Source organism: Diadema antillarum, unplaced genomic scaffold (genome assembly GCF_040938485.1).
Source record: "Diadema antillarum isolate AM-2024a unplaced genomic scaffold, OU_Dant_1.0 seq00000136_RagTag, whole genome shotgun sequence".
Classification (NCBI taxonomy): domain Eukaryota; kingdom Metazoa; phylum Echinodermata; class Echinoidea; order Diadematoida; family Diadematidae; genus Diadema; species Diadema antillarum.
The window spans coordinates 728392-756200 of NW_027271213.1; the positions used below are offsets into that span (position 1 = coordinate 728392).

The window sequence follows — 27809 nt, forward strand, 5'->3', positions numbered from 1 at the left end:
TTTTTTGTCAAGGTATTTCAGTAAGGAAGTGAATCGGGAGGTTGATAGCGTACCACCACCCCTGTTATATACCACGATTCATCAGTTCGTTTCAATACTTACGCCATCTGAACTGCAATGTGATGGATATATAAGGAGCTAAGTTACTGCCATTACACGGACACAGGAATATCGTAGTGCCAGTCAAGAAATTGTTAAGTTCTACTGACACTTTCAGTATCCTCGTCAGTAACAACTCATATTTATTGTTTTCCTGTGTATGTGTCATCACATCATCCTTCGAATCTATCAAGATATTTTGTTTCCTCTGTTACGAAGGAAATAACTTTTCGTAACGGAGTGCAACGTGGGGAACAACGCTTAGACTCTAATCCAGCGATTTGTGGTTTTCATTCGATTCGTCTTGCAGGGATATAGCATCTTTTTCATCTCAAGAAAGAGAGTGGCAGACACAATTGTGTAGCAACATGGAATATCGCGTCGCAAACTTTGGAGTTCTCTGGATTCTTACCATCGTCATATTTTCAGTTGCGTCTTCACCAGAACAAGGTAAGATGAGACTTTAATTTTTCAGACGTCTATTTAGAGGCATGTAGGTAAACATTCCATAGATGCCGATGTCTTCTTGATTCTGAACGATTACTATTGTCAGTGATGTGAGAATTCAGAGTTTTATCAGATTTAATTTCTTTTTAATTTTGCTCTAATAAACATCCACTTTTCAGACTTTTTGGCAGTTCATCGAAAGTTTCATAGCTTGATCACTTGAGAGACTTGTTTTTACCTTGGTTTAAGATTTTTTTCCGATTTTTCCTGCGAGTATTCTCATGATAATAATATACTCATTATTATTATTATCCTTAGTGAGTCTGACACTGTAACTATTGACATCAGACTTTTTAACGAGATGCTTATTAAAAGTACAAAATTTAATGCCATAAAGGTACAAATGCCTATTTCGTTTATTTTCTACTTTCGCCCACGAACTGTGGAATCGCCAAAGTTACCTCTTGCAAACATGTTCAGCAGTTCAATTGTTTTACAGTGCTTCGTAAGTTACTTACTAATTTTATCCTAAATCATATAACGTAAATTGTAAATAGCAACATTTCATCAGTATCTTTTTTAATTGCCTGTCTGAAATCCTCAGGCAGCTTATTTTATCTCTTACTTCATGGATTTGGCACTTTGACCTTATTTCACTTTTTATTGTAAAAAGAAACGATGCAACAATCAATATCAGTCAGCGTGTTGTGACCCTTGTAATCAGCACGTATTGATAACATCGTTTGTCAGTGCGTTTAACTTAAAAGGAGGGAAATATGTGATTTTCTCCGCTTAAAAAACAACGCAAAACCACGCAAAGATGACAATTTTATATTAAAGCAGGACATACTTAATGCCGGCTAAGTGGATAAGCTGACATACATGTAATATAACATTCCACCTAAAGGTGCATTAAAGTTTGAGTATCAATTCTATTCGTCATAAAGTTCAATTTGCCATTCGCTTATCGAAAGACGAATTGCATTCTTGAAAACAAGCATCCATGGTACAGTTTTTTTTTTAATATTCATACCGTTTCATTTATGCATTAAACATAAAGTGTACATGGGTGTCATTCCGTTCACCCCCACCCCATACTCACGAATGTGACATCTTTGAGAATAGATACGAACAGTCGCTTTGATCCAAAATATGCTGTGTAGAGCATACATATTTGTTTGTCTCTCTTTGCTGTAAGATTTGAATAGTTCAAGGAATGTCTGAATTGAAAAGAAAAACAAACAAACAAGCCAACAAAATTCGATTTCATGTTAAGATGCACAAACTGTGAAGATGTATTCCACACTATAGACCTTACTAGAGTACGATGCCAGTTATTGTGTTACATAACACAAGTAAAACTAGTAACCGGCTGAATGAATACTTTTTTTTTGCAGTGTTTAGTGCAATACTAAATGCATCATTCAACTGGCTGGAAAGTTGTTTTCTCCCATTTAACTGTATCTAGGTCATTTAAGGAATGCTGGAAGAAATCAAGAAAACAACAGTATAAAGCGTAAATACTTTCATAAACAATCGATAAAGGCTTATTCCATGTTCCATGTCTAGTCGACTGTTGTATGGCGAGATTGCTTCGTTTTGACGAAATGAAAGTCTGTGAAAAGCGAACATTTTTTTCGTCTCTACAACAACTTCTGAAATCATTCATATTTTAAAACTCAAACAAAGGGAAACTGACCAAATATGCATGTATTTTCAAAAGTGAATTACCTTTATATAAACTATAAGATTGATGATGGAGTACCACAGAAACACAATACTTGAGTAATTTGCATCAGCTCTTTGGAGACACTGCCCCCCCCCCCCCCGGTTGTAATATTGGTCAAGATTCTTCAGTTTTTTTCCCCACTCGTTTGATATGAAAGAAATCGGGTGTATTTCATATTCATCTGACACTGACGTGCTTAAAGCTCTTGATTTTAAAATTTGTTTTCATTACTTGTAGTGGCAAAGCAATCAAGGAATGCAGTAATTGAACATGCTTTGAGCAATTTAACGCGAAAAAAAAACCCCGCACGAAACATTTTTGCAACATAGTTACCTCCTATGCATAATTTCTTCTTGCCCTGAACTTTATTGCATGAATAAGAAAAAACCGGCATTCTCTTAATTAAGTGAATTCTCCTCTTTGCAGAGAGGTCGATTAATTGATTGTTTTAAACTCTTTTATCCTTTATAAGATTTTTCTCCACAATGCGCCAAAGAATGAAATGGCAAGAGATCACTTAAACCACAACCACCTGAAAAAAGAAAGAAAGAAAGAAAGAAAGAAAGAAAGAAAGAAAGAAAGAAAGAAATAGTTTTGATATAAATATGACGACCTGAGAAATCAAGATTCTCTTCTGAAAGTAAGTACCCTGGGAAATATAAGCCGCCATTGTGAGCGATTCGGCATGTTCATAATATGGGAAAGAATTCATGGAACTAAGAAATTCTCGGAGTAGAACTAAGCCCTTCCAACGAAGAAGCGTGTGCTTTATTCTAGTTGTCTTCAAATCAAGGACACTCCGCTTTTTCTCCGTAACGTCGGGGTTTCGATCGCCTTTGCGCATATATTATACGCAGGGGGTTCCCCTGCATGCATTATGTTCTTTTCATAATGTGCGAAGATTGTCCCACTTACGTGTCTGCCTGCAGTAACATAAGCTTATTACATCTAATTATGAAGTGCTGCTCAGGGTAGGTTAATTGCCGATAAGTTGAGTTTGACAAGTTTATTGCAGGGCTGAGTCTCCATTGAAATAGTGAACTATTCGGGGAAGAAGAAATAACTTTTGTAGCCCTATTCGAATGATTAAATGCCACTGTGTGGTACAGATGGAAAAAATCCTCATCAACCAAGTATTGCTTTATCACTAGATATGATAAACGCACCATCAACAACAACAAAAAATGTATGCAATAGTTAATCATAATATGAATCATTCATTGGACACATTTGAATAAGTACATATAGGAAGAGGAATGGAAGAAGTACAGTTAAAGATAGTCTGTCTTCTAAATCTTACACAATATAAATATGGACGCTCTTAAAGTAGTCGAGACTAATACAGTTAATACTAATGACGTGATAGGTGCCGAGAAGTGTATAGTTGACAAATAATGTGGAAAACATGAACAAATAAGCAAATCCCTCTGGTATGTTCGAAATACGTAAATTGCAATTTTCTTTAATCGCCTTTTATTGTTGTCACTCACATTGCCGTAACCGATCCTTGTTTGTGTAACCTTACGTTTTGATAAGTAGGTTTAAAAGCACGGGTTTTCATTAAAAATAGGTGTTAAGCCAGAAAGATCAGGATTACGTACATGTTAGACAGATACAAGACACCTCGGATTTTTTTTTTTAAACTGATGCAGATTTGTATGTATGATCTGGTCGTCACTAATCGCATTTGTACTGATTAATACCGCCAAGAATGCATATGTCTAGGCTTCAAAAAATTTATATTCCTTCTGACGCATGGCCTAAACCGTCTTGGCAGACAGCATAAAAAGAACATGTCCCCAAAATTCCAAAGCCATCAAACAAACAAGCAAACAACAAAAAATACACCCCAAAATAAAGCAAAACAAAAAGAAGTAAAGAAAACTAAAAGACACAATTATATAAAAAATTATGTTATGTCCTATTCACTCCATCGCAGCTACTCATCTCTACACTGATGTAACTGCACCATTGCTAAAAAGATACGATAGAATAGAAATTGTATTATGATAAAAGTTTTCCATTTCTCAATCGATTTTTTTTTCAAATCCTTTTAGGCAGAATTTTGACTATGGAAGATATCGTATTTCACAGAAATCTGAGATCTGTAAAGAATTTGCAAATATTCGCATGGATCATGTTCTACCCCGAAGAACGGAAATTCAATTTCAAACCAATTCATTTTTTCCTGTCATGTTTGCGATTACTGTAGTTGAACTCTTCACTCTCATTCTATTTTTAGGCAGTTAGAATATAGGCAGTTATTCCAGAAACACGCCTCCGTCCTGTCATGTCAAAAGTACTGGTCAGATATTCTCTCACACTTATAAGCTCTTCATTGCCATCCCTCTTGATTTCGGGAGATGTTAGTCATTCCAAAGGTTCGTTAATCCGGAGATTAAACGAGGTTCGTTATTCCAAAGTTTCTTTATGCCGAAAAACACTAATTCGCCATTGCTTGAGGTTCGTTAATTCGAATATTTTGTCGCGTCATTCTGAAGGTTCGTTATTCCAAAGATTCGTAATTCTGAAAATGAAATAAGGTTTGTTATTCCGAAAATTCGTGAATCCGAAAATGAAATAAGGTTCGTTATTCCAACGGTTTGTCAAACCGGAGATGAAATAAGGTTCGTTATTCTGAAGGTTCGTTTATCCAAAAATGAAGTAAGTTTCGTTGATCCGAAGGTTCCTTATTCCGAAACACGCAAATTCGCTTTGGTTTGAGATCGTTAATCCGAAGATGAAAAGGGTTCGTTAATCTTTACATTTTGTGGCGTACATTCCGAAGGTTCGTTATTCCGAAGATTCGTAAATCTGAAAATGAAATAAGGGTCGTTATTCCGAAGGCTCGTTAATTCGAAAATGAAATAAGGTTCTTTACTTCGAAGGCTCGTTAATCCGATAATGAAGTAAGGTTCGATATTTCGAAGGTTCATTAGTCCGATCCGAAATGAAACTTACTTGGTTATTCCGACGGCTCTTTAATCCGAAATGAAATATGGTTCGTCACTTCTACTGCGTATTAACGAACTTTCGGAATTACGAACCTTAGGCCTATTTCGTTTTCAGATTTATAAATCTTCGTATTACGAATCTTTTTTTTATTTTCCGCCTAATGTACCTTTGTAATAACGGACTGTAACCTTCATTTCAGCCAAATTTTGGAATGTGTTGTCTTCGTATCAAATCAACAAAGATTAAAGTGCTAATAATTAATGTAACCACAGCAACTACAGAAGTCACCTTCATAATGTACATAACAATTATTTTGTTAATGTGAAGTTATTACAAACGGGAACCACTGAAGGTAAAGAAGGATGTATTAAGATTATTTTGCGTAGAACGACATAAGGGAAATATTAATAGAATTTTACAAAATTTCATATTAAAAAAAAGAGGTGCTTTCTCTAGACTTGTCACTGACGTATGTTAAAGGGATAGTTTGGTATTGGTGGAGATGAGAACTTGGCTTTTAACTTTTTTGAGATACCAGGAAACTACTTATGAAATAGTACAGAGGAATTGAAAGTTTATTTGATGAAAATCGGTTTTGGTATGGCTGAGGCACCCCAAAACAAAGTAAAACAAAGCGATCGTAATAAAAGCTGGGTCCCACCTTTTATCAGAATCGCTCTTTTTTGGATATCTCAGTAATTTTAAAACCAATTTTCATCAAATAAACGCTGAAATCCTCTTAAAATTACATGCTCCTTCATTTATTTTCATAAAATATTCTCATTATCCCACCAAAAAAATGTTAGAAATCTGAAGTTAGGTCTCAACCGAAACTGTACAATCCCTTTAAGGGTATACTATATCCCCACTGCCTTCTGAAAGGGGCAAGTCAAGTGCTCTTTTATTAGGCATTAAACATGTGACGTAACAAGCTGTAGTAATCTCCTCATCAATAGGTGCCAGCACTTATCCTTCAAAAATTCATAACTGTTGAACGCATTGTCCCATTTTTTTCAACTTTTGACTGATGTGTTATATTAACATTACTGTGTTCTTTCAATCCACATGTTTAATATGAAGGTCAAATTTGAAGACTCTATCTATACTTCATCATGGGAAATAGGAGTGCAATGCAGCCAGTAAAAATTTCAACTAGCGGAGCTCATAGGCCAATTTCATCATCATCACAAACGCATTCATCATCATCACTATGATAGCCAATCATCATCTCAAACGAAAGGGGGGCGGGAGTTCTCCGCCCACTTCTAAAAGGTCCCTCAATGATACACCGACGTCAATTCAAAAATTATCTTTCCACTCCAACGTTGTCATTACAGTATTGTGCGATGCAATGGTGGTAGAAAACCGCATTCTATCAGTTGTCTCTTCGCTGAGGTCTGGGCCATATTTTAGGGTTTTTTTTCACTCCCAAGCTAAACTCGAGCTTCAGAGATCAAAGCGCATGAAGGAAATAAGAGAACGAACAATAGAGATAGAAAGGAACCTCTGTCATATAACCGCGGAAGCGGCGAACAATTTCCTTTGCTTGTTTGGTAAACAAAAATGCTCCTCTCAATTAAACGTTTTAGTCGGCGCCCCGTGTCTGCCTCCAGCGCACGCTTCGCCTTTGAGCACCGGGTATGACGAGCAAGGGATAACGGACCCAGAGGGCTTGTAATTGCCTATTAAACTCTGTGCCAACAAAAGACCGACTGGTTTGCTGCGGAGTCGAGTGGGAATGGGAAGCAGCTATAGCTCGCTTCGTTCATTTTTGGGGGCGATTCTAGGATCGTGTCCGAAACAATCGTGCACCAGAGCCCCTTAGGGAACGGTAAAGTGGAGGCAAGCAGAAAGGATATACGCAGAACTTAAACGCCTAATGGGGGAAGAATTCAATTACTGAATGACAAAATAACAACAGCAAAAGTATTTTATTGCTAACTACATCCTGCTCTCAAGTGGTGGTTTAATGAATATCAGTCAAATGGAAACGCATAAAATTAAGTCAGTCGCGACGTATCTTTCCGTCTTTTTGCCTCAAAATCACTGAAGAGTTCGTAGCGTATTCAGCGGACCTGCAATAACAACAAGGCGATTATTTTGGTAGTGAAAATAAGTCACTTTAAATGTCTCTGTTTTGTATCTTCTTCACAAACATAGCCTATTCCACATCCACACACAACTTACCTGAACACAAAGCATATCAACAACTTTTCCCTCAATTCATAACTGAATACCACGTCACAAACACAAGTCAATAAGATTGTACGCACAACGTATTGCAGATTGGTACTAATCACAGAATTAAAGAAAAAATCCATCCCAAAATAAATAAATTTGAAAACAATTTGTCATTCTTATATCGTTCTGAAGGGATTGTTCTCTTGAAGTTTATTCATTTTTTTTTGGGGGGGGGGGGGGGGGGAGGGGGTTACCTCGATCTTTATTAGCATTCATTCTCAGATTCCAATTTTCATATACCTTCTTTAGCATTCATTCTCAGATTCCAATTTTCATATACCTTCTTTAGCATTCATTCTCAGATTCCAATTTTCATATACCTTCTTTAGCATTCATTCTCAGATTCCAATTTTCATATACCTTCTTTAGCATTCATTCTCAGATTCCAATTTTCGTATACCTTCTTTAGCATTCATTCTCAGATTCCAATTTTCATATACCTTCTTTAGCATTCATTCTCAGATTCCAACTTTTATAGATCGACCACTATGTTTTATTATTATGTTTGCAGTATTCTATGTATGTCTCCTAGCTGGATATCATGTATTATTCAATTTTGTTATATTCGATGTATTTTCTCATCGAGAAATATGAAATTGAAATTGAAATTGAAATTTATTCGCTCGTCTAATATAAGGCATCAGAATCATTAAATCCATGCTAGGAATTCACTGCTATAGTATAGAGTATAAAATCGTGATATTGTAAGGAGCTCGAAGACAAGAGAAGAGCTGGCAAGTTTGTTGTAATACTTGAATGTGGCTAATGCTATACCACCAGAAGTACCAACTGTGTTATCTTGACTGAAGTTCATTCATCTCAGCATTTACATTGAGGGCATTAATTGAAACAAAAATGGGAATTCACAAAAATCAGCTCGCAAAGATTCATCGCGTCTATACTATATGAAGCAGAGTGTGATGAAGAATGAATAATTGATCTAAAATACACTCGATATAATAATCTTAAATAGATTCAATCATACATTTCCAATATTGACATATCTATGTAGGATATCTTTTCATAATATCATTAGGAACACATGCAATTTAACAGATACATCACGAGTCCAGAAACAAGCGTTCCGTTTCTCGTGTCAACGATTGATAAATGGACCAAAAAATTATTATAAATTTGCATCTTAATGCAATCTTGCAGCTTCAGCAGGTTTTTTTTTTAATCGTGTGTTCACTCTCATGCCATATTTGGCCCCCTTTGAATTGTCAAAACTGGTTTCCGAAAAAAAAGCGGGATCCTAATGATTCGATACGTCCAAAATAAGAGAGAATGACACATATCTCCGAACTGAAATTGCCAAAGACTCCTTCAGTGTAGCTGGTTGTTGACGATCTTAAAGGGATGGTGCAGTTTCGGTTGAAATTGAGCTTCAGTCTTCAACCTTTTTGATGATGATTTTTATTTAGGTAATGAGAAAACTCTTATGAAATATGAAAAAGCATAATACATTCTAAGAGGAATTCAATGTTTATTTGATGAAAAAATGGTTTTGAAATGGCTGAGATATGCAAAACAAAGTGATCCAAATAGAAGGTGGGACCCACCTTTTAGTAGGATCGATTTGTTTTACTTTGTTTTTAGATATCTCAGGCATTTCAAAACCAATTTTCATCAAATAAACTCTGAATTCTTCTTTGGATTGTATGGTCTTTAACATTTCATAAACTGGTTTCTAAGTAGCTCGTAAAAATGTTAAAAGCTGAATCCTCACCTCAACCAAAACTATACTATCTCTTTAAACCTGGTTATGACCAAGACCATGACATTATTTACCTCAAATCGATGGTTCATATCTAGTCCACGGACAATAGGCGTAACTTGCATATACATTGTAATGTTATGTGCGTGTCGCTTAGAGATGATTATTAGATGCTTAAATTGTTGTCTGACGAGTTTATGCCATCGAAATTTCATAATGCGTGGATCATAAATTTGACTACCTTTGTTAAAATGGAGTTTCAGGTTTCCACCGTCGATGGAGGCGACATTTCGTCATGCAGTTGTGTCAGTTTATATCATGACACTGTGAATTTACTTAAGGTACAATTCGGTTAAATAATCGACAACCCATTGGTTTCCTGTATACTAGCATTCCCTGAACAGTATCTCTTTAATCTAATTAATCAATTATTATTGATTAAGCAGTTATTAGTGTGGATCGATGCCAATGCTCAAGTCGCAGAAGGGCTTGAAACGACTTGTTTACTTTGCATTGAAGACCAGAGGTTATATTAAATGCAACATTAGTTTCATTTTGGAATCAGAAAACACTCGAGACGCAGTTCATGCTGGGAGATAAAAGTGGGTTGTAGAAAAACAGGAAGATACGTAGGCCTATACAGTATACCGTGCTTCGTGTGATGGCATGAAATGTATTGTAAAATTCAAGACAGGCGAGATTGAGTAAGGACAACACCGAGAAAGAATTTGTTGGCGTCTCATGTCAGAATACCTGCCATACCAGTGGTCAGAGAACAGGGTTACGCGTGACTGAGGAGTTCTTTTAGAAGGAGGGTGGACAGAGACAGGAAAAAAAATCACTTAGGGGTAAACAAGCGATTAAAGGATTTACGAGTTTGAGACCGATAATACGAGAGGGTAGAAGTGAAAAGACACGTCTCTACGTCAAAAGATCCAGCGTACATTAACCCAGAAACTTTATAGAGCGACATAATAGCGGGAAACTCCTGAATTGATATCACCTTAAGTGGGAGAAAGGAGAACTATTTTCCCCTTCCGTTTTCAGGGAAATTGTGGCATTTTACTGCTTGATAACAGTCATTCCATATCCACTTCTGTTCCGACAAAAAGGATAAACGCTTGATTTTTAAATAATTGATAACAGTGACAGCGAACGTTTTATAACAGAAAACGTTCTTTCAAAAAATACACAGACGACCTCTTGAACGGCCAAATGGGTACATTGCCATTTTCTACGAGAAAAGTGATTTCTTCTGTGGGAAGGTGGGGTTATAATTACTCTGTCCCGAAATTGAAACAAGATGGCTATAGGATGACATTTTCAATTTCTCGCGAAGTTGCCCCCGAACTTGGGTAAAAGCCGATCAGCAGCAGAAGCAAAATGCGATGCCTATTATACAGAAGGCCACACGATAACACCCGAACCACACTAGAAGGCTACACAAAGATGTGAATCTTTATTTTAATATGAACCATCGCAAGATCTTCGGGTTATTTTGGGGGGCTTGCCAAAGACTCGCGAAGTTGCTGCCGGAGACTGGGAAACTCCACTGGCGACCATACGATATCTTTAGATATACCCTTATTACGAATGACCCGGTGTGCCTACTGTACATGTACGATAACAGCCGAATTTGAACATTACCTTATCAAGTGTCCATCTTTGCTCAAATTTGGGACAGTGTCATTTACTGCAGGGGCGGATCCAGGAATTCTGTAAAGGGGGCGTGACTAATATTTCTGGTGCCACTTCCGGGTTTCATTTCATTTTTGTCTTTTTATTTCTTTTGTTTTTAACAAAAAATAAAGAGGGGCGTGAGCCGTTTGGGCCCCCTCTGGATCCGCCACTGTACTGTGACGCCTGTATCATCATACACACCTGAAGGGAACATCCTTCGGACTCCAAAGAATGTTCTGATATTATAATGAGAAAAGATAGTGGCATAGGACATGAGAATTGTAAAAGAAAGTGACCATAGCTGTAAAGGATTAAAGGTTGAATAGAAGACGGTCAGTCCATCAGTCTGAGACCCAGAAAACAAAATGAGATCTGAGGACAAATTGACGTTGCCATTCGGTTGTAGAAGAAAAATTGACAAGCGACAGATCATGTCAGACAAAAGAGTGAAAGAGAGATTTTGTGAGTGTGTGTGCGTGGGGTAGTAGTAGTAACAGTAGTAGTATTAGTAGTAGTAGTAGTAGTAGTAGTCGTAGTAGTAGTAGTAGTAGTAGTAGTAGTAGTAATAATAATAATATGGGGGGGGGTTGAGATATACTGGTCACATTACCTTCTATAGATCGACACTCTATAAACATGTTTACGTAACATTGTTTCTGGCTCCAGTTTAACACAGCGATAGCAAAAAGCATGTTCCAGAGAGATCCGAGGTACCGCATCGGGTATTTACTTTTCTTTGATAGAGGACATTTAACGGCCTTCGTAATAGATTGCTGGTTATTTGAGACGAGAAAAGTCGAAAACACATGGCGTCTGTTGTCGCGAATTTGTTGAAGCATAATAGAGACACCAGAAGACGAGCTCGTTAAGGATGTCGGCTAAGCTGTGCTATTTAATTCATTTCATTTTGGCCTTGGGAAATCGAGCGTGGTATACATGAATATTCATAAAGCCTACTTTAATGGAATAATGTTCAGCGTAGCAGCTGATTAAAAACGTGCTTCCCTTGAAAATGTTCATGATATCATATCCAAAATCTTTGTTAATAGAAATGTAAGACTATGAAAACAGAAAGAATGAAATAAGGAATTACTAAACTGCAGAAACTCAAAGGGAAATAGGACTGTTAAAAATGTCATAAAGTTATAACTCTCTTTCTTCCTTCCCTCATGAAATAGATATAATTGTGTGTGTAAATCATATATATATACATACATATATTATATATATATATTTATTTATACATATATTATATATAAATATATATATATATATATATAATTTCATATATACACCATCTTTATTTTTTACATTATCTTTGGAATATATTAAACATAACACGGAGGTTTCACACTCTCACATCTCTCTGCGTATAAATTACAGTACATGCGCGTTTATTCCTTTTGATGAAAAATGAACACTATAATTAGTCATGCATAATATGGGCTTCAGTTTATTCACGAACGAAGTGTCCTAATGAAGAACAGACTGTTGTATACTCTCATTAATACAAACAAACAGTACTTTGATTATTACGCCAATTAATCTCTATCATGTTATTTACAAGTACGTAAATAACATGTGTTTGTATGAGTACACTGTTTTGTCTATACTCTATTGAACGAATGGCAGCCACTGATTGTTATTTGCGAAAGGTTCGTTAATCCAAAAATGAAGCAAGGTTCGTTGACCAGAAGTTTCGTGATTCCGCTGCAGAAATTTCGTACGCAGATTCATAGATGTTCGTTATTCCGGAAGTATGAAAGGGTTCGTTAGTTCAAACATTTCTCTTATGGCTTCATTCCGAAGGTTCGTATGAATTCCGTATTGAAAGTAATAAGGTTCAGTGTTCCGGAGGTTCGTTAATCCGAAAATGTAATAACGTGCATTATTCCCGACATTCGTCGATCCGAAACTGAATTAATGTTCAATATTACGAAGGTTTGCCAATCCGAAAGTGAAATAAGGCTCGTTAATCCGCCCTAAATGAAAATAAAGGGCGTACTAATGAACCCCCGGAATAACGAATATGGTTTCATTGTCGGATTAACGAACACTTCGGAATAACGAACCTTACTCCATTTTCGGAATTACGAATCTTCGGAATAACGAACTTTGTGCGGGGTCTAAGAAATGTTCCCGCATTGAATAGTCCAGAAAGATAGCAGAGAAGGATGGCACTTATGGATATAAGTTACTATTGGGATTAGTCATGCTAACTTGCCACATGCATAGTGTTTTTGTCTTCTGAATACAGGTGTTACAAACATTAGAATACTAGCATTAGAATACATGATTAACCTGATTGCAAAATGGCAGACATTAATTCGCACTCTCCATAAGAAAATAGCAAAATAGTAATATATATATAATTATATATATATATATATATATATATGATACATAAAGAACGACTCATTATACAACAAGTACATTATCAGGAAATGAGAGAAAGGAATACAAGGGATGTGACACACACACACACACACACACACACATGCAAATTAGTAGGGCAGATTCGACATGATAGCTTTATTAAGGGCTTTTTACACTTGTGTTTCTTAACCCCGGACTTTCTCTGACCCAGGACTTTCGTTAGTCCCGTACCAATTTTTTCAGCTTTTTACACTCGCCAATTAGTCCCGTACTATCTCTTGTCCGGGGCTAAGGAGAAAACTGACCTTTTTACACTCGTATTTCTTAGCCCCGGACTTTCCAAACCACATGAATATTCATAATTACGCTGTGTACTGTACACATACACGCACGCACCGGCAGCACTTGATTACCTCGTTTCTGATTGGTCAGTGAGGGTCGCACTTCGTCTCCGTCGCTTAGCCCAGGATTATTTTTTCGTTCTGTTTACACTCACTTGCTTGGCACCGCAATTGCGGTGCTAACCCCTGCTATTTTGAGGGCTTTTTACACTTGTAAATTTTTGCTTAGCCCCGGACCAACGGTGGGGCTAAGGGGGGGCCTTAGCCCCACCGTTGGTACGGGACTATCCTTAGCCCACTTTCTGTTTACACTCGTTTTTGCCAAAGTGGGCTAGCCCCACCGATAGTACGGTACTATCTGGCCCTGCAAAATAGCAGGGGTTAGCACCGCAATTGCGGTGCCAAACAAGTGAGTGTAAACAGAACGAAAAAATAATCCTGGGCTAAGCGACGGAGACGAAGTCCGACCCTCACTGACCAATCAGAAACGAGGTAATCAAGTGCTGCCGGTGCGTGGGTGTACGTGAACAGTACACAGCGTAATTATGAATATTCATGTGGTTTGGAAAGTCCGGGGCTAAGAAATACGAGTGTAAAAAGGTCAGTTTTCCCTTAGCCCCGGACAAGAGATAGTACAGGACTAATTGGCGAGTGTAAAAAGCTGAAAAAATTGGTACGGGACTAACGATAGTCCTGGGTCAGAGAAAGTCCGGGGTTAAGAAACACAAGTGTAAAAAGCCCTCCGCCAGATAGTACCGTACTATCGGTGGGGCTAGCCCACTTTGGCAAAAACGAGTGTAAACAGAAAGTGGGCTAAGGATAGTCCCATACCAACGGTGGGGCTAAGGCCCCCCTTAGCCCCACCGTTGGTCCGGGGCTAAGCAAAAATTTACAAGTGTAAAAAGCCCTTCTTGTTACCAACAGGTATTTCACAGCACTTGAAAGATAATTAAAGACACGCAGAGACGATTTTGGACAGCACAGGCATTGACAAGGGTAATTTGTTTATTAGAACAAAACCTTTTACAAACCCATATTCCCTCCCGCGTTTCCCCATAGAGAGGTTCCCCTGCCCCTCATGAACCTAAGGTTATCATTAATCCATAAACATAATCATGATAATTATACGTGAACTAAATTCATATGCAGTTAAGTTCAGACTCTATTTTAGGTCCTGTTTACCTTTGGGAGCAGTGATTAAAAAAATGTTCAAGATATCCCTCTTGATGCATATGTGTAGGTCAGTTGTATCACAAAACATCCTACCAAATAAAATGTTTGCAATAAATCCTAAAATATAAGGATATATCACTGTTTTTCTCATTAAACCGTAACTGTGGACAGTTTAGTCTGGAAACACTTTTATTTTAGCTATTGTTCACATTTTGTAATTAGCAATATTTTACATCGATTATACTGGTTCCAATTTTCATATTGGTTGTTTCTTTCCCTAACTCACATTTCAGAACTATTTTGAAGCACACTAATACTGGGTTTTGTTTCAGTTGCAAATAGTAAATTATACCTTTAATGTCTTATACTTACCCCTACCACCCTTTTTCCTAACCTTCATCTACCCTAACCCTCCTGTAAGTGTAACACATGCTAACTCTGTATAAGCTTGCGGGCATGAAATTTTTTTTTTTCAGACAAAGCGTCAAATCATCGTGTACTTCATAATGAAAATTCCACCTGTACTTTATGATATAGAAAGTAGGGATGAATAAAGGGAGATTATCTTAAAAAAACAACAACTTAAAGATACAAAACATTATGTGCACGCTGTCGCATACACCACACACATGGCGCACACACGATCCCTTTACGAGAGTAGGAGGGTACTCCACCTTAATGTTTGTGATGGTGTCAAGAGATTTTGTGAGTTTGTACGTTTTTATGTTTGTTTAGACTTTTGTTGTTGTTGTTGTTGTTGTTGTTGTTTGTGTTTGTTCGTTTCGTAAAGTTTGTTAAGGGTGGGGGTAAGCCAAAAGTGTGTCCATGCCACGTCCCTCGTCCCTTGCTTTATGAGAATCAGAAGGGGGTCTTTTGATGAGCTCTCGTGTTTGACGACTTGTCATGGCTTTGAAACGTGGCGTTGATTTACACCCAAGGCCAAACAACACCAATGCGGCTAGCTTTCACTGAAAGTCAGTATACACAGAGAATGGCGTGCGACAAAAGCGCGCCAACACTTACAGGGAATAAAAGCCTTGTTACCCGTTATTCAAGGCGCCACAGACGACAATTCGAGATCAGCCTTCTCCAAATTAATCCTTTTATTTTCTCACAGAAACACCAGTCGCCAAGCCCTTACACGCACGAAGTGTGTTTTCTGTGAGCGAGAACACATAATCAAGACTGACAACAGTTCTGTAGTGAAAAGGCCAACACAATGTCGTAATGATTAGTGAATGGACGTTTTGACAAACAGGTAACTTTCGGGGTGGTCTACCACGCAGTGAAGTAGGGCTGATGTAGACGCGTAGTCTCGGCTGGAGAGGCGGGTAAGACAGTGTAAGTTGGGCATGTCGGAGCCCAGAAGTGTAGGCCTGAGTGCCGCTGACGAATCGATGGGGTATACGAGGAGGCGCCAAAAACAAGACACTTACACCGCGCTGGCATCAATACCAAAACTCATTACGTCGAAACTGTAATTTCTTTCGCGGGAAAACAGAATGATTACCACCACGCCTGTGTACTCAAGCCTGCCTGCAAACAAAATGTCTCTCTTCAGCGTCTCTTCGAACAAAACTTTACACTTTCATTTTTTCTCTTTGCTTTCTGCTAATAGGTTCTACTTAAAGGTACTTGCGATGTACTGATTTAACGATATATCTTGCCTCTACGAATTTTGCTGTGACGTCTAAAATGACTCTGTCTTTCAAGGAACAGTTCAACGACTATGGCTTTTAAGGAGCATTGTAAGAAGACATTTTTCAGGAGGAGAAAAAAAAATGTACGAGTTCAAATTAAAGAGTACACGCCATTCTAATCTCCACGATTTTGTAGCCATTCTTAAAAAAAAAACAACCAAATAATATAGTGACATTGAACGTCATTGTTAAAGCTCCGATATTCAAGTAGAAATTGCATCTCGTCTGACAGACCGTGGCTTGGTTTTGCATGACTTTTACTTCAAAGATACATTTCCTCGTTCTTGCACCATCATATATCACAGGTTTTAAAATGCTTTCAATATCTAGTCAACTGGGTCAACAAAACAGAACAAAGAATTAAGAAAACTACATACGTGTCTTGATGGTTCTTCTATTTAACCATTTGGCCAACAAAATTATCATTATGTACACAATATGATCATATATAATACATTATACAGATATTTATGATATCATTATACCCTTATACATAAAATCTATGAATGAAATATCTAAACTGGGCCGTACATAACTCGTATCAACACGATGTTAGAGTCTAAATATGAGTGAAAGTCTGATTGAGTACTTTGATATTAGTAACGTTTAAAATGTCAAACGAAAGAAAATGGCCTGTAATAATGTGCAAACACATAACAGAGAAATGGATCTTGAATTGTTGTACTGAGGGTCAGTTAACAGCCGGTTGAGGAGAGTTGAATCAATAATATTCTCTTCAATACGATCGTTGAATCGTAAATGGCAATATAATTTCTCCTTCTATATGCAAGCCCTTTTCTTCGTGTCTGCCTGAGTGCGCACATACAGCACTTGAAAGACTACATTCATTCCGTACCATCATGCAACTATTTACATTTTTGTGTGTCCCTGCCCTATAATCTGAAAAAAATCACCAGACATATAACATAACATAAAAACTGGAATTAAGACTTTTATTTCCGATTTTTTTCCTCCAACTCCAAACATCTTCCAGGCACCTGTGAGTTCGGAGGGCGCATGTACAGTCTCGGGGACAGCTGGCACCCATTCCTCCTGCCCACCGGTCTCGACCGATGCACCACGTGCACCTGCGTCGACCACGACCACGTTACCTGCTTGCGAGACGAGTGTCCGGAGCTCGCGTGTACCGCGAAGAGGAGACTGCCCGGACACTGCTGTCCAGTTTGTGCTGGTAGGTTTTCAGGGGGAGGCAGAAGGGGGAGGGATGCTCAATCGAAAGGGAGTAATCATTCTTGGAAGACATGCTTTCCTGGAACGAATTACGAGTTTTGAACTGATCATCAGCTTCTGTAAAAGTTTATGTACAAGCTGTCGTGTTGTTGATTTTATTCATTTATTATCATTTTCCTCGACATGACCGTCAGAGGTACCTTTATCTTTCCTTTCCTTTTGAAAAATGCATGTGATTCCTCCTGACGACCAAGCCTAATCATTGCAATACCGTATGAACGCCACATTTCATGAGTTCCGGGAAGCAATTACATCAGAGTAGTAAAAACGAGATCACACACATCCTCACACCTCTTCCAAAATGTATTATTATGGATGTTGAGATATTACATGCCCTGTAACGCGGAAAAGTTACTTACTCAAAACGGTACGTGATCATTGTTCCTTTTTGTGCGCCAGCAATAACTGAATAAGAAAAAAAAAAGACACCACAATAAAAAAGACGATATTAGCTAAGCAACGTCGCGGTCACGTGACAAAAATATTGCATGGTGCCAATGAGACGCTATGTTGCATGACGACTGCATGTACTGACACTCAGATTATCATGACCATTGTGTCGTTAGAATGCTTTGCAAGAACGGTAAAATTCCTTTTTGTCGTCCTTTGTTTTTATTCCTTCACTCATTTCTCCTCAACGATCTACCCCCAAGATCAACTACACATCAGACACTTTTCATGTTCTTATCAATCATTATTGCGAGATATTTTGAATCCCATCAGTCCTATGAGCCAATAAATAATGAAGAAATTAGATAATGATCAGATAAACTTTCGTCACACATTATTTCATATAGGAAATATTTAGATCACATTCCATCCCCATTGGAAATGATTTCTGCATCTGTCTTAAATCATTTCCAAATGTACAACGCAGACGATAATCTTTACCAGACGTTTTGTGATAGTGTGAAGACGTTTTGCACTGTTCCTTCTTTTCTCATATCATATGAGGCACTAAGAATGTTATGACTAACATGTCACGCTGTGGTCTGGTCTCCTATTCCATCGTTTTGATTTGGCTTGCTTTGTTTCGCTTTGTGATGTCAGGGGCATAAGAATCAACAACATTCATTTCCCTATATTGATGTCATGGTTCGTACTGAAAATTTGTCTTGAAAGAGGATGCCACTTTCACCGATGCTCCGTTGGTGGCGCCCCAGGACGGCATGTCTATCCCAGACTGCGAGTACAAGGGCAAGCGACTGCAGCACGGCGATTTATTCAGCGTGGATGACATCTTTACGTCCAGGAGGCTGGACCAATGCGTCCAGTGTGGCTGCACGGTGAGTAGGCCACGCCCACTGGTAGTAACCCTCTTTTTCAAATCATTATTTCCACGCCCATGTTCACTGAGTTTCCTCCTGATTTATGTATTACAAATTGTGTGAAAAATACGTTCAGTTTGAAAAAAAAAGAGTTATCGAAGAGGGAATAAAAAGAAACATATTGATAGAACTACTCCTTATTTCAGTTTAACATCAATTAATCGAGTAAATTGTAGCCTGACATGGTTTCTGACAACTATGATGTAAGAACTAGGTATCTATTCCGAGAATATACTCTCTAAAAAAAAATCGAGTGAAAATATTCACTTTTAAAGGAGTGAATACAAAAAAGAGTGAATTTAGAGTGAAATTGGAGTGAATTTTGAGTGAAAATGTTCATTTTCACTCATTTTGGAGTGACCTCAGGGATCATTCGAAGATTTTGGAGTGATCCCTGAGGTCACTCCAAAACGAGTGAAAATGAACAATTTCACTCAAAATTCACTCGAAATTCACTCTTTTTTTGTATTCACTCCTTTAAGAGTGGATATTTTCACTCGATTTTTTTTTTAGAGAGTAACGATGAATTGAAAATTCTAGCCTGCCATCTTTAAGTTGATCAAAGAACAGTTGAAACATCAGAAATTTGAAGGAACTGCGGTGGTAGACTTTTGCTTGTAATGCTTGACGCATTAGGAGATTGAGCTACAACTTGATAGATGGCACGATAATACCAGGAACTTTAGTCAGACAAATAATTTTGTAGAATTTGGAGCAATTTGCAAAAGAGACCAATTTTCGCGGAAGCCTATTGAAACCGCGGTAACACGGGGCTGTAACGAGAGGCGTCGTTCAACTTTCACTCGTCACTTACAATGTCACTAAGCACAACTTTCACTGGAAAGTTGGTGATCTTTAAACCGAAATCACTTCAATAAGTATTATTATGTGTTAACCCAAGCATGCTATTCAGCAGAATCTAATGATGGTGGTCCATGATGTTGTGTAGCAGCTTGCCTCGTTATAAATACTAAGAAATAGGCACGGGTTGCTTTGTATCGGAATAGCGCAGAAGCTGATTTCACAATAGTAGTGATACTTGACTTTGGGTGAGGATTGTTCTAGTATTTATAATCATGAAAAGGGCGTTACATCTGCAACGACTTATCCTAGGCCTATCATATTTTCCAGACTAAAGGACGTACAATATGTATGTAATAATATATTAATGAAATAAAATACCTTCTCTTTTTCGTTATCTATTTTAGCTGGGAAGAATTTACTGCGCCTTAAAAACCTGCCTACCGTTGACTTGTCCGGAAAACGAACAGGTCATGTTTCCCGATTCATGCTGTCCAGTCTGTTTATATGCAGGTAACATCACATCACGCATTTTCTCCGCCCTGATTCACAGTGTCTGTTTGTGTGTGTCATTCCATTCCACTCTCACATTGAAAGTGTATTATGTAATTTAAGCATGAAATCTCAAAGCGTCTTTTCCTTTTTCTTCTTCTTCTTCTTCTTCGTTTTCTTTTGTTTGTAACAGCCGTTTAAAATTTCAAAGCTAAGCTGGCAGTGACCTGTATTCATTTTTCATTTAACGATACTATATACCTATATTGTTTGAACGATACATCTTTATAATGTAATGTAATATTATACAATATAATATAATGTAATATAATATGATATAATATAATATGATATAATACAACATAATATAATATGATATAATATAATATGATATAATATGATTTTATATAATATGTATATATTTATTGTTTATGTTTCATATTTATATTTGATTGTTGACGGCCTTCATCAGTAAGCCATTTAGATTACATGAAAGTACATTCAAGTGACCAAGGGCACTGTAGTATCGTGTGTGTAGGATTTTGTATCAAACAGCTTTCCTAGTTCGCGGAGAGCGTGTTTTTTGTTTCCGAGTTTGTTTTTTGTTTTTTGTTTTTTGTTTTACTCCCATCATCTGCCCTAATAGACGTATATGGCGAAACTTTCCATTAGCCCGTTGTAGTGTTTCAGTAATCGGCAACTTTTCGCGTTGTAAATATCATCTGATATAATTTTCTGGGTCAGATGTCGTGGAAGACGAAGAAAGCGACGATGAGGGTGGCGAAGATGCTCCGGCTTCGAACGGCCTCGACCTCCAAATCAACCCCAATGACCTCCTCGAGATCAATGACCTCCCCGTCGTCAACAACTTCCCTTCTGTGCCCGTCGAGGGTGTCGACGTCACAAGTGGCAACGTCGAAGAACCGACGAGTTATTTGGGTCAGTTTGATTTGATTTGATTTGATTTCTGCATTCCTTTTTCGTACAAGAATCTGACAGAAAGCCAATTGAACAAAGTTCCTGAGTAATATTTGAACAGTGAATTACATGGACATTGGTTGATGGTTGACAATAGTATTTCAAGCGAGTTTCTTTACGCATTAAATGGAAATAAGATTTCACGTACCAGCTGTTCAGAAGACAAATTAAACAAATCTAGGAGTAGCAGGAATGCAGGAGACCATTATCGTAAGCTCATGCTTGACGAGGATAATGGCCTCACATAAACACGTAATAATAATACAATCAAAGATAATCCGGTCACCACTCATTGAGCAGATTCTGAATGGTTAAACAGTACAGCATGAGGCAAAATGTTCACTCCCGTACCTAAGAAAATACTAATTAATGACTCAAACCAAAACAATGAGATCTAGACACGAGATTACTCCATAACTCCATTCCTCACTTTTATCTTATTTGCCACAAATGCTGGGAAGAAATCCCATTTTCATTTGTACCTAAATGATTTGCATTCTTCATTTCATACTTGTTAATACATGACAGTCGATTTCTGCCAAAATGTTTCAACGTGGGACTTGAAATTTGTTCCTCAACTCGACTTATGTCTGATTCTAGACACAAGAGGGTATATAAGTGGTCCGTATATTTCCTCTTCCTATCGACAAACTACAAAAAAAAAAACCCAGAGGGTAAGATATGATATTCTCGACAAACGTGATCTGCTATGAAGAATGTAGCTAACTAGAATAGCTGTAGAAAGAAAGAAATTTTAGAGGTCGCATTATTTACAGCAGGCAACACGCGTTATTTTTTCATGCTTGTCATGATTGTGACAAAAATAAAAAAGAATTCCATGGAATAGCGAGTAAAGTTATACAAAGATTTTCTGTACTTTTGCAATCTTCCCGAGTGTGTGAAATTTCTATAACCTCAAAACCCTCCACCTAGAAATATAAGACTATGAAAATCAAGAACAAGTTCATTTTCATAAACGGCGGCTTGAGGAGGATTCCCACAGCTAATATTAAAATTATATTAGTTGAAGTAGTCAGGGAGGCAGTTTCCATGGCAACACCAGAAAACCGCCCTTCCTCATATCACTAATTTCTTACAGGTACTTCATGATCCAAAAATTCCAGCGAACTGTGATCAAACTATTCATCCTTCTATCTGACCGGCATAGAACTAAAGTCATCTTCTTTAAGGAACCTCTTGCAAATTTATCATACGGCAACAATAACAAGGTCATGGATACAAAAACATCGAGTAAAATTCATAAAATCTGTTCTCTGTAAGCACTGCTTTACTTCATTGGTTATGTTGCACCCTGTCAAAATTTGAAGAACAGTTTCGGAAAATGTTTTCATTGCTTTATGGGCAAGACGTGAGACAGACGATCTCAGTTTAAAACACAACCGCGAAAGCTCCGTCCCCCCCCCCCCCCCCCAAAAAAAAAGAAAGTATAATGAAAATAAATGCCAGTGCACCATGTTTTTGATCTCTTCTGCTTCTACAAAGATTATGGACGTTGCCAAAATGAGGCAGCGGTCTGGGATACCCTCTAACATAAATACACACAGTCTGGAAGTGGTTAATTCCAAATCCTCGTCTGTTGGTTGCCATGGTAACGGCTTCCTCTTCGGACCAGGAGGTTTTCATATAACAGGGTGAATGTGACTCTAGAAGCCATTCCCTTCACCTCAAGATTTGCCCGCGCAGATCTATCCCAACAGTGCAGGATGAACGACTGCAATTTTGTCCATGTATATTTTGCCTCGGTGGTCCAATGGAGGGAAATCCGATGATCACTCTCTGATCCCGTTCCCACGCCCGGGAAAATTGATGCCAGTCATGCGCGTCCGGAACATTCAAAAGTTGACTGAAAGACGTGAGCTCACTACTGCTTAGCATGATGTCCGGCACATTTTCTATTCCCGACTTTTTGTCCGTCGGAAGTGTAAAAAATGCTATAGAATACAAAATAAATAGCGACAATAACAAGAAAAAAAGTACGGCTAACCCAAGATAGGCTTTTGTGGAAATGCTCGAAATAATTCTGAATAGATTCGGCATGGATTTGAAATCACTGTCAACGAATAAGCGCTTGAAGATGCGTGTGGACACTATCATTGCTATAGAGTCATAGAAGAGCGTAATAATTCCTTAAATTCTATTATTTACACTGATAAAAGACGATTTTGGCCACAAACTCGCTGTAAAAGACGTGAAAATAGAGTGACAATCGGATTCATCTGAGAGAAGAATTTACAAAATTATGCACTGGTGAAAATGCGGCTGCAATACGAAAGAGCTATTTATACATGAATCTTGAAACTATCCAGGAGTTTCTCTTCAAGATATCTTAAAAATTCCGAACACACCCAGTGAAAATAATTAGGAAGTAGTGATACCACATCATATCAACAAATCAGCCTGGTATTCCAACTGCTGGACATCAGAGCTTGCGCAATGACAAATATGTATTTTTCATCGAATTCACGCCACATCATTGATAACGTAATCTAAAGTTTCGAAGTTTTTTTTTCATTCTTGCTCTCTTAAGTAGTATAGTCGGACAAAAGAGCTCGCAGTTTTTGTCTTTTTTTACGAGAGTGCTGCGAGGTTAAAGGGCTGTATACCGAAATAGTTTCAATAATGCAAAGTCATTACTATAATGTAGTCCGAAGTTGCTGTTCAGAACACCAGATATCACACGAACAGCTATACATCAGTCACGACACCAACAAAAGTAAAAGTAATAATAGTAAAAACAGAAACAAAATTTGTAATAACAAAGGCATTCCCATTAGCGAAGATAACTACAATCACATAAACAATATTTTGTAACTTTTCGTGAAAATGTTTGTAAGATTTCAGAATGTGAATTTAATCGATATGAAATGTTATTATATATATTTTGCAGCCTGCGAATCGAACGGACATACGTATTACCACGGCCAGACGTGGCACCCTGTGTTAAACCCGTTCGGTCGGATGGACTGCATTCTGTGCCAGTGCGAGGTTAGTAGCAGGATCATGGTTACGTGATTGTCTCGTGGAGGAGAAATTATATTTTGGCTATTAAAGGAAACCAACGTCCAAATATGAATGTCGATTGAGTGAAAGCAACAATATTAATTCAACACATCAGTGAAAGTTTGAGGAAAATTTGACAACCCGTTCTAAAGTTATGATTATTTTTTAAAGTTCGGATGCCGCCATTGCTTGATGAGAAAGCTGCAAAAAGAAAATTTCAGGTGGAAACGGCTCAAACAGAGTATTTTATTCAAACGAGATATCAATCAGAGTATAATCATTATTGTTGGTATAATTGTTGTTGTTGTTGTTATTATTATTATTATTATCATTATTATTTTTATCATTATGATGATGATGATGATGATGATGATGATGATCCACAGCATTTGTAAAGGGAAGACAAGGTATCCTTGGACCCGACCATACTACTCGTGTATACCCGAGTTGCCATGGTTACTGCGCGTAAGGGGAAGTGGAACCAAGAGTCATCTTTTTTCTCTCTCTGTGTATTTCCTTTTTCTGTGTGTAGAATGGCGAGACGAGTTGTAGCCGGCTCACATGTCAAGCGGACAGCGAACTACCGTGCCGAAATCCCCAGTATATACCCGGTCAATGCTGCAAAGTGTGCACAGGTATGCATCCAAGATAACAACGGGAAAGGTTTCTGATAATCCATGCATTAAAAATGAATGTGAAAACTAACTGGAAATGAGAAGGGAATTAAAACGGACGGATATAATGGAGTTAGAAAAGAAATATAATCTGTTGGTGGAAAACGGAATTGATATTACGCATATTCTGGGTTTAAACAACGATTTGATTCTAGTGGTATGAATGCCATTTCTGTTTTGAGTTTGGGCTTTAAGTGTCCAGATGTTCAATGGGTTTGTTCGTTTGGGGACAACTTGATATTTTCTGCGGGTTTTACTATCACTCGGCTGGGCGTAGATACGCTAGAAATATTCTCATGTACTTTCATGTTTGCACAGAACGGCACTGGAATTTATGTATAGTTTTCCGACTGATTGATCTTCAAGCAGTAAGATCATGAACTTTATATGAATCATTACATACATGAGTCTGTGTGTGATAATTGTATAATCTGTATATGATTCGTAGATTCATCGGATGCGCCCTCAACGCTCGTGCCGCCGCTATGTCTCCGGGGAAGAGAGACCACACTCCTCTATAGGTACCAGCCGGAGCTGGTAGAGGGATCGGGCGGTGTCCAAACCTTTATGTACGCCCTGGAAAACCTACCGATGAGCGTTGTACAAATTAGAAAATGGGATTTCATTAATGGTAAGTTTAATTGAACGTTTTAAGTGGAAAACTGTAATAGTGCCCCTCCGCCTCCTAAAAGAAAAAATAAATGAATAAATGACTACTTGGTAGGAAGGAATTGGGCTTCAGTATTTGAAGTATAGATTGATATTTCCTATTGTTATCTTTCGTTGACTAGAAAGATTTGTACTATGATGCTTCTAGTATCTGTACCCTAAACAAACATTACTGTTATGAATCGATGTCGGTTGCGCTTTTTATGAAGTGAAGTAAGCCCACATAATATTTTGATTTAGATATCATGCAATGTAACTATGATTAGTCCACAGATTTTGCTTGTTCATCTTACTAATCATAATCTAACAGTTTACAGATGTACGATGAATATTTCAACTTCGCAAGTAAATGAATGATCATGATAGTCCAAAGAGGTCACGATTATTGGAATAGAACTCAGACTACTTGGACTGCTGACTTCACCTGAGAAATGTCATTATGAATAGATATGGTTTGGACTCCTGCACGGATTATTGCAGTAAAGAAGAAAAAAAAAAAAAACGAAGAAAAGACGTCACAAGGATTAGGGCAAGAAAGAATGAATTGAAAAAAGTTATGTCTAATCAAGTGTGAGAAAAATGTGTGGACTGATCATACATGTATTTATCATTCCTATGGCTTTCTTTAACCTACAGGTGAATTTCAAAACTTTATGGTGGAAGAACTTTCTTCAGACCGATTCCAGAGGGCGCTCGGCCAGAATCGGGAAGGCCGATTTCATCTTATGGGCGCCACGACAATGCGTAAGTCTTATGTGTGGTTGTTTCAACTTATTTGTGCTTCCAAACAAGCATAAGGAAGTACACTCGTAACGTTCTCCATGCAGCAAAGTGTTCAACAGTATATGAGAATTTTCGAAGAGAGTAATTTCGCTTCAAAGACTGCATGGGAGAAAGACAAACACGTTAGTAAAAGTCTGAGCAAAGAGTGGTGATTCTTTAAAGTTGTTGAGAATTTCATTTTATTTCATTTCATTTTATTTTATTCTATTTCATTTCATTTCGTTTATTTCATTTCCAACAAAGCAAAACATTTTCATACACAAAATAACACAACATCAAGACATGTATACAATATCAATACATGTGCTTTCAATTCCATGTGCCCTCTTCTCAGGAATGTGAACAATTAATCAATATCAAGATCAGTATCAAGAAAATGTCTCAGACTATGAAACTCTATGAAAGTCTCGTTATGGTAAATGAATAGTGCAAATCTATTACAGTCTCTTCTACTTGCGGGTACCATATTCTTCACAGTCCATCTCGTAAGTTTGTTTGTTTGTTTGTTTCGTCTGTATTCAGCCACGTTGTATATCTTTTTTTTTCCCACATCAAAATCACAGGGAGAGTTCACAAGCTGGAAGGCAAAGAAGCAAAGCTACAGAGGCGGTGTTCCCCGCGATGCCTACGAAAGGTCGTAAAGCTGCCGCGCACGCTCGACGTGCGGCCGCTCGAGAGATCACATGACTGTGACGTCAGAACAAGATGGCAGACGAGACCGAAGAGGGAAACAAGGACTGTCGTTTGATCTTTTTAAATAATTCATTTCCATATATTTCTTCCTCTTTTTTGTTTTGCAAATAAAGCGAAAGCCTTTTGTAAATTCTATACATAGATCTATCAAATTATTTTGATATTGAAGAATGATATGAGACACCTTATAATTTTAGTTGGTGTTTGTTGAGAGTGTTTTCGGCTCCATTGAAGTGATCATAAAACTGTAGGTGATGTGCCTGAAAAGGCTTAAACGAGAATGAAACCAAAATATTTATGCAGATTGAGTGAATGCGTAAATATTTGATAGCAGATTACTTCAGTGAAGTTTGAGGAAGATTGGACAATCTGTTCAGAGGTTATGAATTTGCAAAGTTTCAAGACCGCGCCGTCACTGGATCTAAAACTGCAGCAGTTTCTTATGCCACATTTGGACGATATCAGGAAAAGCTAATTTAACTTTTTTTTTTTCCATTTTCTAGCATAGTGAGAGAGCACTTGACTAACCTCTTTCCGAAGGGATGGGGAATTATTGAACCCTCTAGGTTTGTCAGTAAAAAGTGTAAGAAATGTGTACCTTTTACAAAAGACGAACATTGGTAAAATTTTCTTCATATATTTTTGATATCATTGTCCGACT

At 37.7% G+C, this 27809-nt stretch overlaps 1 protein-coding gene across 1 annotated transcript; it reads left to right on the plus strand.

Moving 5' to 3' along the window:
* Nucleotides 1-426: 426 nt before the first annotated feature.
* Nucleotides 427-27203, plus strand: LOC139727572 (chordin-like protein 2). The gene is made up of 10 exons (XM_071638553.1): nucleotides 427-549; nucleotides 17453-17650; nucleotides 18832-18995; nucleotides 20246-20351; nucleotides 21087-21269; nucleotides 24217-24314; nucleotides 24862-24964; nucleotides 25452-25634; nucleotides 26309-26420; nucleotides 27023-27203. Exons 1-10 carry the CDS (start codon nucleotides 468-470, stop codon nucleotides 27201-27203), a joined length of 1410 nt encoding a protein of 469 aa, XP_071494654.1. The 5' UTR covers nucleotides 427-467.
* Nucleotides 27204-27809: the final 606 nt, after the last annotated feature.